General features: G+C 42.1%; 1 protein-coding gene across 4 annotated transcripts in view; it reads left to right on the forward strand.

The window, feature by feature from the left end:
* The window catches only part of CRTC3 (CREB regulated transcription coactivator 3), a 262,889-nt gene that overhangs the window by 42,801 nt on the left and 207,931 nt on the right, over positions 1 to 12,157 (forward strand). For all 4 annotated transcript variants that reach the window (XM_077473423.1, XM_077473424.1, XM_077473425.1 and 1 more), the window contains exon 2: positions 9,095 to 9,205. In XM_077473423.1, coding sequence (XP_077329549.1) covers positions 9,095 to 9,205 — 111 coding nt within the window. The remainder of the gene's footprint in view (positions 1 to 9,094; positions 9,206 to 12,157) is intronic.

The raw sequence follows: 12,157 nt of genomic DNA on the forward strand, positions 1-12,157 counted from the left end.
TGCCTGGAGTCTTGAATTTCAAAGAAAAAAATAAACATGCTAAACTGCGGCAGAACAGCCGTCCGTGTGAAAGAGGCCTTAACTGGTCTGCGGCCGTCCACTGTAACAAAGCCCGCCGCCTCCTCGCCTGTGAGAGACAGAACACTGATTCCGTTTCCTAACATTGTATCGGTGTTCAGTGTTTCGTCTATTACGGACGAGGAGGCGGGGCTTTGTTACAGTGGACGGCTGCCAAACAGACTGCATGACACAGTGGGAGACCCTCACTCGAGTATAAGCCAAGGGGGGCTTTTTCAGCATAAAAAATATGCTGAAAACATCGGCTTATACACGAGTATTTATGGTATGTGACTTCTGAAGGTAATTGGTTGCACCAGAGCTTTTTATGGGCTTCCTAACAAAGGGGTGAATACATACGCACATGCCAATTATCAGTTTTTTTTATTTCTGAAAAATCGTTTTATGTATATATTTTCTAATTTTACTTCACCAACTTAGACTTTTGTGTTCTGATCCATCACATATAATTCAGATTAAAAAAACATTGAACCATAGGCTGTAATGTAACAAAATAGGTAAAAAGCCAAGGGGTGAATACTTTTGCAAGGCACTGTATGTGACGCTCGCCTTGTAAACCCATTCAGTTTAAAATGGAAATATAATTTTTTTTTTTTACCACTTCAATACTGGGCATTTGCCCCCCCTTGCTGCCCATGCCAATTTTCAGCTTTCAGCGCTATCGCATTTTAAATGACAATTGCGTGGTCATGCAGCACTGTACCCAAGCTAAATTTTTATAATTTTTGTTCCCACTAATAGAGCTTTCTTTTGGTGGTATTTGGTTACCACTGGAGTTTTTTTTTTTTTTTTTTTTTCTTAGTACGTTTTCTCCTTTACCGATGGGCACTGCTGATGAGGCAACTAATCTACAGCACTGATGGATACTGATAGGCAGTTTATGAGGAGGTACTGGCAGGCATTACTGATGGGCACTGATTGGCACCTCTAATGGGCAAGGGTGTTCCTGGTGGTCATGGGTGGGCATCTCTTTTGGACACAGGTGGGCTTCCTTGGTGGGTTTGCACTGATAACAAATGCGCTGATTATCAGCGCAGACCCCTGCTTATCAGCACGATTAGAGGAAAAGCTGATAAACACTTCCTGGTTACAATGTGATCAACTGTGATTGGACACAGCTGATCACATGGTAAAGAGCCTACGGGTTTCATGTACATGGGATGTTGTTTAACCTTTCCTGAGCGATTTAAGTTCACAGTTAGAAACCAAAGTTTAGTGGCATTTTGCTACGTTTGCATTTAGGAGCGTTAAGAAATTTTTTTTTATATATAAAATTTTTTTTTTCTTTGTTAAAATTAAAAACATCTGTAAACTAAACGCTAGCGGCGTTTACAGGCTTTTGGTGTTTCAAATGCCTCTGAACATCAGTCCTGAACTTTATTTTTTTTTGCGTTCCAAAAAATGCCTCTAAACGACCCTGTGTACATGTACTGATAAGATAACATAGAGAAGAGTTCAGGGGCAGCTGAAAAAAATGCCCAACTGCTACTAAATGTCCGTTTACCAGCAGCAGTGTACATGAGGCCTACATCATAGGCTCTTTACCTAGATCGGTGATGTGGTGTGTCAGATGATGTGTGTGCGCTTATCCTGCTGGACATCATATGACGTCCAGTCCGAAACCAATTTGCGGCCGTCATATTGCTCTATGGTGGGTGGGAAGTGGTTAAAATGATTGTAAAGATTTGTTTTAGCCCCTCCCCCCGACTCCCATGTCACTGGATTTGATTGACAGCAGCTGGGGCCAATGGCCATGCTGCAATGTACTGTGGACGGGCAGCCTGCTCCAGGACGAATGACGTACTGGTCCGTCGCTGCCTGTTTCTGGGTTTAGGACATAAGCGTGTGTTTTATAGCAGAAATTGGAATTATTATTATTTTTTTTTTTTTTAGTTTATTTATATAATAAACCCAGTGATGATCAAATACCGCCCAAAAAAATTATGGATTTGGGTACAGTGTTGCATAACCGTACAATTGCCAGTTTAAAGTATTGCAGTACTAAATTACAAAAAATTGGCTGATCATGAAGGGGGGGGGGGGGGTAAAACCTCCCAGAGCTGATGTAGATGCAGACAGGACGGCTCAGGATTGAGCCCGCACAAGTGCCCTCATAAAGTTTTCTATGGGGGCACTCATTGAAGAGGAGAATCCAGGAGCTTTGGTAGGGAACCCCAGAAGAGGAGGATTTGGGTTGCTCTTTACAGAGCCATTGCACAGAGCAGGTAAGAGTTGGTTTACACAGGGGCAGCACGACTTTCAGTGCGACTCAGAGGCAACCTGCACACGACTTCAGTGGCGGCTTGCAAAGTTACTTCTGTATAGAAGTCAATGCAAGTCACCTGAAGTCGCCCCAAAAGTACTACAGGAACCTTTTTCTAAGTTGGAGTGACTTGAGTTGTTGTTCCTATTAGAATGATTCCATAGTACAGAACGAAAAGCGACTTGTCAGGCTGCTAAGTCGACTGACAAGTCGCCGCTGTGTGAACCGGGTCTATGTATGACATGTTTAGTATTTTAATAAAATATAAAGCTTTACAATCTCTTCAATAGTGTCTCAATGCACCTTGCTAATGTGTGCATGAAATTGTGTGGCAGAATGTATGGTGGCAAAGTTGTGTAGGAAGATTAAAGAAAGTGCTTACCCTTTTTTGTGCGTTTTTTTTTTTTCATTCATAGGGCAGTCAGTTGAAACACAAAGTGTTAAAACTTTGGAAACTCGTGTCAACAGACTGGAACAGACCTTGAAAAATGCACAAAAAAGCGGACAAAGCAGAAACTGATTTTGATATTAACCCGACCTAATGGAAACTGAGAAATTCTGAGAAAATCAAGAAGTAATCGGACACTGAGCGGCGGGAATGAAGCCGTGCAAGTTCAGCTGAATCGCATGATTTCACTCCCGCATGTCTGTCCCGAATTCGCCTGCGATTTCAGAGAAATCTGTGCGGCATTCTGCACAGATGTCAATGGAAATCGCACCCAGAAATCGCAAAAAGTAGTACAGAAAAGACTTTTTGAAATCTGTGCGGTGCCTCAAATGCAGCGTTGCACTGATTAGGGTGGTGCAATTGCCGCCGATTTGACATGTCAAAACGCAACAATGTGAACCAGGGCTGGAGGAGATTTACTAAAATGAGAGCGTGCAAAATCAGGTGCAGCTTTGCATGGTAGCCAATCGTCTACTAACTTCAGATTGTTCAATTTAGGCTTTCACTAAAAACCTGGAAGCTGATTGGTTTCTATGCAGAGCTGCACCAGAATTTGCACTCCCCAGTTTTAGTAGATCAGCCTCGCTGTACTTTTCACAGAATAAATGGCTAAATCCAGTGAGACATCCTTGTACTGATCTGGAGAACATGAGCATTTTATTCCCATTTCACAGACCTTTGATTGGTAACATTGTAAACCAGAACATGCTGTATGTGTATATACTGTATATGTATGGATTGGGTCTCGTGTTAACATGCATTGAGCACGAGTCCATCTGAATGTGGCTTTGTTCCCATGAGTGTAGACTGCTCCTATTACTTGTTATGGTGAATGCCAGCGCCCGCTCTCATTGAACCTTCTACAGCTGGCCAGATTCACGACAGATGTACATTGTACAGTGAGTGGAGGATTTCCGGAGCGCTGTTTATAAACTGTCCTTTAGAAAGCGCATGCGGTCAGCCAGCGCCAAGCTGTGATCTGAGCTGTCATTGGGGCGGCTCAAATCAGACACAATGCACAGAGCCAATCACAGTGATCACAAATGTAAACATTGTAGTGTTTACGTTTTGAGAGCCCTCCCTCTCACAAGAGGAGGAAATGAGGATTTGTGAATTAATGAAGCCACCCAGCAGATTTATAATGAGGAGAGTTAATCGAATGTGGGATTTTTTTTTATTTTCTTAAGCCACCTCCCTCTCCTGTACTTCTTAATTGAAGTTTTTGCCACTTTTGTGAGAGCTGTATATTAACCCTTCACCACCCTTATCCTGCACACCATCACATTAAAGAGGAAGTAAACCCTGATGAGTTTACTTCCTCTTTCATTCCCTGTAAAGGCAAAGCATAATGGACTACTATGCATCGCATAGTAGTCCATTATGTGTCACTTACCTGACACAGGAGCCAGCGATGTCACCGCTGTCCCCTGTAGTTCCGAGCATCCATTTTCTTGGTGGGTCTCCGTGGGTCTCGCTGCTCCGGCGCTGTGATTCGCCGGAGCAGCGATGACGTCACTCCCGCGCATGCGCACGGAGCAGAGACTCGCGTCATTGCCGTCATCGACGATGCCCCGCTCAGTGCGCCTGCGCGCCGCTGTCTACAGCGCATGCGCCGTAGATAGCGGTGCCCGTCTTTGGGCAAATATCTCCTAAACCGTATAGGTTTGGGAGATATTTCTTGGACCTACAGGTAAGCCTTAATCTAGGCTTACCTGTAGGTCAAAGTGGTTTGTAAGGGTTTACAACCACTTTAACCCCTTCATCTCCCTCCTCCCATTGGACGTGATCTGTACATTAACCCTTCCTCTGTGAATGACCTATATATTAATGATACATTGGGGGTTATTTACAAAAGGCAAATCCACATTGCACTGCAAGTGCACTTGGAAGTGCATTCGCTCTTAATCTAAGGGGTAGATCTGAAGTGAGGGGAAGCTCTGCTGATTTTATCATCCAATTATGTGCAAGCTAAAATGCTGTTGTGTGTTTTTTTTTTTTTTTCTTCCTTTTCCTTGCATGTCCACCATCGGATCTACAGCGACTTTATTTCCAAGTGCACTTGCAGTGCAAAGTGGATTTTCCTTTAGTAAATAACCCCCACTGTGTGTAGTGCTCCATTCTAGCTCCATGCACTAACCACCTCAATGCCCAGCATGTTTCTTCATTTCCAAAAAAAAGTAGCAAAAAACATTACTTTTGGGGTGTCTGCTTTCAAAGAAGAGATTTTGGGGGGCGAGGGGGTCATACTCTCTTGGTGTTTTTTATTTGGTAATGATTTATGACCTAAAATAAGGGTTTATTTTTTTCTATTATTGGTCTCTCGTTATTAAAACGGCGTTCCGCCCATAAATGGAACTTCCGCTGACCGGGTTCCTCCCCCCTCCAGTGCCACATTTCAGGGGGCAGGAGCAGGAACAGATACATGGCAAATCCAGGTATTTGCTCTCACTTCTGGGGAAAGATCGCAGTGCGTTGTGTGGAGAACTACGCAATGTCCGACCCCCCAGCCCCAGAGCAAAATGAATTGCACTCCTATGACTCTGAGGAGTCCAGCTTAAAAAGGTCAGGCTGGACTTCTTTTTTTTTTTTTTTTTTTTTTTTTAAGTAAAAAAACCTTGGTGATTAAATACCGCCAAAAGAAAGCTCTCTTTGTGTGAACAAAATTATAAAAATTAAATTGGGGTACAGTGTAACATGACCGCAATTGTCGTTCAAAGTGTGACCGTGCGGAAAATTGGCCTAGGCATGAAGGGGGGGTAAAAGGGCCCTGTATTGAAGTGGTTAAGCACCACATGTACCTTGTTTTACTTGAATTGTTGTCCTAATATTCATGCATGTTTAGTGAACACAACGCAGGTCATGCTGTGTTTTATAACCTGTTTAAGATCTGCTAAAAATAGTAAGTATTGGTAAAGCATCTGTTATGGTTATCTATTGATCTGGTTTTACAGGCTTTCAAGCTGCATTCATGATCCACTTAATGCACTGTGTATAGGGTGGAGGTGATGGCCACAGGCTCATGTCTTTTTTTTAAAGCTGAAGGATAAACCTTGAGTTTTTAATGGATTATTCCTTTTAGTACAGTGCCATATGCAGGGAAAAAAAACAAATCTATGACATGTCTCATTCTAACTAGAGCTTTTTATACTGGGGGTGTACTAAAATAGAAGAGCACTGTTGTCTTGCAGCCCTTGGGTCCTTGGTTTAAATCCCATCAAGATTATGATCTGCATGGGGTTTTTGTTCCACGTTTGCATGGGATTACTTTGGTTGATTTGAATAAGTCCAGCTTCTTTCTGTGTCCATATAAGAGGTGCTAAATAGAAAACACTTAACGGTTGATTTACCAAAACTGGAAAGTAGAGTGCAAAATCCTGGTTTAGCTGTGCTTGTTAGCCAATCGGATTCTAACTTCAGCTTGTTCAATTAACTACTTAGCGACTGGCCCAGTGTAGCGTTACTGCTACAGGGTGGCTACTGCGCAGAATCGTGTATACACACAGTGGGGGTTATTTACTAAAGGCAAATGCACTTTGCACTGCAAGTGCATTCGAAAGGGAACTTGGAAGTGCAGTCGCTGTGGGACATGCAAGGAAAATAAAAAACAGCATTTTAGCTTGCACGTGATTGGATGATAAAATCAGCAGAGCTTCCACTCATTTCAGATCTGCCCCTCAGATTTTACAGCGTCTGCACTTCCAAGTGCTCTTTCAGTGCAACGTGGATTTGCCTTTCATAAATAACCCCCAGTATCTCACAAAATTGAGTACACCCCTCACATTTTTGTAAATATTTTATTCTATCTTTTCATGTGACAACACTGAAGAAATGACACTTTGCTACAATGTAAAGTAGTGAGTTTGTATAACAGTGTAAATTTTCTGTCCGTTCAAAATAACTCAACACACAGCTATTAATGTCTAAACCACTGGAAACAAAAGTAAGTACACCCCTAAGTGAAAATATCCAAATTGGGCCCAAAGTGTCAATATTTTGTGTGGCCACCATTGTTTTCCAGCACTGCCTTAACCCTCTTGGGCATGGAGTTCACCAGAGATTCACAGGTTGTCATGGAGTCCTCTTCCACTCCTCCATGATGACATCACAGAGCTGGTGGATGTTAAAGACCTTGCGCTCCTCCACCTTCCATTTGGGGATGCCCCACAGATGCTCAATAGGGTTTAGGCCTGGAGACATGTTTGGCCAGTCCACCATCTTTAACCTCAGCTTCTTTAGCAAAGCAGTGGTCATCTTGGAGGTGTGTTTGGGGTTGTTATCATGTCGGAATACTGCACTGCGGCCCAGTCTCTGAATCATGCTCTGCTTCAGTATGTCACAGTACATGTTGGCATTCTTGGTTATATATAGATATAGATATATAGATATGTATATGTATGTGTATGTGTGTGTGTGTGTGTGTGTATATATATATATATGTGTGTGTGTGTGTGTATATGTATGTGTATGTGTGTGTGTATGTGTATGTATATGTGTATATATATATATATATAATATATAAAAAATAATCGAGACCGATAAATTAAAGAGAAGCTAAAAGGCTCCCTGTAAGAAAAGGTATTAGCCACTTCAAGACTGGAATATGTATATGTTGCAGGCTTGACGTGGTTTACCAGGATTATGGCTGAAGATAGCCATACCCCAGTAACATCATTTTTTATTTTTTTTTTGACTGCTGGCGGCTTGCTATAAGAAGCGGAGGGGACATTTCCACTAACCCCCCTCCCGCCGCTCGCCAGTGTTTCTCGTGCTTATGATTTTTGTTTGGTCGCCCGATAAACGATCCAACGGTGCGGCCAGCTAGTCCCTGGGTTGATCAAAAAAAGAGTAGATCATCCTCTTTGATAGTCTATGGTCTTGGAGGAGCGGTAAATCCAGGCTTTTTTTTTTCTTTTTAAACCACTTGCCGCCCACCCACCAAACGAGAAAGAAAAATTAAATATTTTTTACTTTCGTCTATAAAACTTATCCAATAAAAACATATTTATCTCATATATATATATATATCTATATCCGTACATTTCTTCATCAATTTAGGCCGATGAGTATTCTGCTACATATTTTTGGTAAAAAAAAATATCCCAATAAGCGCATATTGATTGGTGTTCACAAATGTTATAGCATCTACAAACTATGATAGTATGTATATGTATATATATATATATATATATATATATTTTTTTTTTAAAACTATATATACTATATATATTTTTGAAACTCCACCAAATGAAAGCTCTAGTTGTGGGGGGAAAAAAAAACATAAATTTCATATCTATCATGTAAGGCGTTGCATGACCACACAACAATTGTCAGGTAAAATAACGCAGTGCTGTTTTGCAAAAAATGCCCTGGTCCTGAAGGGGGCCGGGGTTAAGTCTTCCGGAGGTCAAGTGGTTAAGCTTTGACAGAAAAAAAAACCTGGTTTCTGTGCAGAGCTGCACCAGTTGTTTACTTAAGGCTCTTCTGTCATTCACTGAGCATATCAATGGATTTCAGCCATAAATCATTGTGTGGGACCCTCTGATTGGCTTGTACTGTAGCTAACAATGGCACATCCAGGACGACAGGCGCACCCTTGGCCGCCCCCTACCTGGAACCACAAAATCACGTACATGCTGTAAGGACACCCTGCCACAGTACAAGTGTGGTGGGTGGTCCTGAAGTGGATAATAGAACAAGCTGAATTTAGAAGCTGATTGGCTACCATGCACAGCTACACCAGATTCCGAGTGCACCAGTTTTAGTAAATCTCTCCCACAAAGTCTGATGGCCAGATCCTCCGGCCAGATCCTCCGGCCAGATCCTCCGGCCAGATCCTCTAGCCAGATCCTCTAGCCAGATCCTCTAGCCAGATCCTCTAGCCAGATCCTCTAGCCAGATCCTCCAGCCAGATCCTCCAGCCAGATCCTCCAGCCTGGGCCTTCAAGGTTGGCTCTAGTGAATGACATATTAGCAGAAAGCCTGACGCTGATCTTGTACAATTATAACTGGAAAAGATGACTAAACAAACTGATAACCGGTCTGATTTAAATGATCAAAGCTATTTCTGTATTTTTAGATTTCTCACTGCTGTGCAGTAAATACAGATTGTAATACAGTTTGGAAAGCAGGTAAATTAAAGATGGTCATATTCATCATTGTAACAGCTAATACTGCGATCTGTTACCTTCTTCTTCTGTTATTCTAGCGCTTGTATGTGCACTGCACTAAGCAATGTTGTTTATCTGTGTTTTTGCTTTTACTTTTTGGGAACGTCCCTTTTAACAATCTTTTCCTTTTTTTGTTAGGTTCAGTTCCAGAAGTTGCAACAGTTGCGATTGGCACAATCCCGAGCTCAGTACTATGGTGGCTCTTTGCCAAATGTAAATCAGATTAGCAGCAGCCCGTCTGATTTCCAGGTAAGACATGCTTGTTGTGTTTGGGGTTTTACTTTCTGATGTTTGAACAACTGAAAAGTATTTTGACTATTCCACCTATCAGCTTATTTCTAAATATTATATAAGTTAAAAGAAGTATGGGATTTTTATTTTTTATTTTTTTTATCCCATATTCATAGTGCCTAGGTGGATGCAGCATCTGCCTCCCCCTCGCCTCTGCACTGAGAACCGAGACACCGAACATCACTGATGGCTTTGTTCTCTCATGTCCTTGAGAGGAGAGCTGCTGACTGTTAGTCAGCATTTCTCCTGCGCTGCTCCTCCATGCTCATTGGAGCGCTGAGCTGTGGAGGAGCAGGGAGCAGCCATCTCAATGGGGAGCTGAGGGGCTGAGACAATTGCCAGTCCAGGCACCTGGCGGATTCGGACTTCCGAAGTCAGGATGACGCGGGGCCTGGATTGATCTTGGTGACATCAGCAGAGAGCAGATTTCAGACAGATCTCTGCTGAAAACGGGTCACAGGAGTGCAAAACGAATTGCACTCTTATGACCCTTAGGAGAAACCCACCCGAATGAGCCCAGGCTGGACATCTCCTTTTCTAAAGTGGTTCATCAATCATTTCTTTAAAAGAGAAAAGCTACAAAACATGTAGCTCCTAACTTTTAATAAAACAGACGCTTGCCTGTCCAGGGATCCAGCACTGTCCTCACCTGAGCCAGTTTAGTCTCTGGTCCCTGGCACCGGCATTAGAACTGTGGGTAGCTGATTGTGACTCCCTGCATCTTCACAGCTTGCTGCCCATTGTGCATGTTAGAGCTGTGCTTTGTAAATGACCCCACAGCCTTCTGGGAACTGTGATGTGTCCTAAACAATTCCGGTCAGGGAGGAGGGAGAACTTTTGCTCAGATTGCTTAGGTGACCCAAGCTGGAGTGGGTACCTGTCAAAACTAGGTAGACTTCAGTGTTTGTAGTCCTTAGGTTGTATCTCACAAGTGTAAGACCTACACCTGTTTGTTAAATTCTGTGCATAGTCTGTGTGTGTGTTTTTGTTTTTTTTTAAGGGTTAAAACGTCTAACTTTATTTTTTGCTGTGCCTTGCGTTGTTACAAAGTAAGGCACTGTTTATCTTTCCACTGTATTTAAATGTCAAAGTGACAGTTCATTTGTTCCTATATGAGGCTGTGGTGCCAAAATAGGCAGTGAATTTAGTTGCGCTCTAGGGCATTGTGGAAAAATGCAACATGTCTGCTGTTTGTCACAGTACATTGCAATCAACCTGAACGCAGTGTTGCAGTGTGAACAGGGCACACAGAAAACCGTTTCAATGCCTGGCATTTATCAAGTGCAAAAAAAATATCAAAAAATAGTGTAATCCTCTTCAGGTGCCTTAAAGTGACCCTGTTACAAAAATACAACCCCAGTTGCAAAAAGGTTGGGACACTGTAAAATCTACAGAACATCAAATGTTAAAACTAAGAATATGTACCATTTTAGGAAATAAGGTATTTTTGAAATTGATGGCAGCAACGCATCTCAAGAAATTTGGGACAGGGCAACAAAAAGCTGGTAAGGTAAGTGGTACTAACCAGTAAGAGCTGGAAGAACATTTTTCAACTAATTAGGTTAATTGGCAACAGGTCAGTAACCTAACTGGGTATAGAAAGAGCATCTTGGAGAGTCAGAAATATGGGAAGAGGTTCACCAATCTTTGAAAAACTGTGTCTAAAAATTGTCAAACAATTTTTTAGAATGTTTGTTTGTCAATGTAAGATTGTAAAGACTTTAAATATATCATCATCTGCAGTACATAATATCAGAAGATTTAGAGAATCTGGAGAAAGCTCTGTGCTCAAGGGACAAAGCTGGCACACAATATTGGATCCCTGTGATGTTGGAGGCCCTCAGGTGGCACTACTTGAAATACAGGCCTGGTTCTGTGATGGACATCACTGCATTGACTCAGGAATACTTCCAGAGACCACTGTCTGTGAACACAGTTTGTTATGCCATCCAGAAATGCAAGGTAAAGCTCTATCGTGCAAAGAAGCCATTTCTGGACATGATCCATGAACACTGCGATCTTCTCTGGGCCAAAGCTCATTTAAAATGGTCTGTTGCAAAGTGGAAAACTATTCTGTGATTCAGATGAAATTTTGACATTCTTTTTGGCAACTATGGATGCTGCGTCCTTTTGTACCAAAGATGAAAGACTCTTCCTGCTTGTTATCGGCGCTCAGTTCAAAAGCTTGCATCTCTGATGGTATGAGAGGGGGTTTAGTGCGTATAGAATGGGCAGCTTGCACATCTGGAAAGGCACCATCAATGCTGAAAGATATATTCAGGTTTTATAGCTAGAGGTGCATCAAGTGGACAAACCAAAAATGCAGACTGCACTTGGCTGTAAGCTAAAAATGACAGTTTAAAAAAAAAATATGTATGTCACGTGATGAAAAACACACCATAAGCATAGTAAAAATCGTGACAAAATCACGTGTGTTTTCGGTGCCATTGGCCGCATCTTTTTCACTTGTCAAAATGCTAATAACACCATTTTAAGCCAATCTTTTTCAGCCCCTAAAATTTTGGTGCCTCTCTATTTATAGCAGCATATGCTCCCATCTAGATGATGTCTTTTTCAAGGAAGGCATTGCATATTTCAGCTGGACAATGCTAAACTGCATCAATGATAACCGCATGGCTTCAAAGTCCAGGGGCTTAACTGGCCTGCCTGCAATCCAGACCTTTCACCAATGAAAAATATCTGGTGCATCTTGAAATGAAAAATACTAAAAAGAACCGTTGAGCAGTTAGAATCTCATATCGGGGGACAGCATTCCTCTCCCAAAACTCCAGCAACTGGTCTTCTCAGTTCCCAGACATTTACAGAGTGTTGTTAAGAGGGGATGCTACTCCGTGAAAAACTTGGCCCTGTCCCAACATTTTTGAGATGTGTTGCTGCCATCAACTTAAA

This window comes from Lithobates pipiens, unplaced genomic scaffold (genome assembly GCF_037356315.1).
Source record: "Lithobates pipiens isolate NorthernLeopardFrog02 unplaced genomic scaffold, aLitPip1_a1.2 Scaffold_8, whole genome shotgun sequence".
Lineage (NCBI taxonomy): Eukaryota > Metazoa > Chordata > Amphibia > Anura > Ranidae > Lithobates > Lithobates pipiens.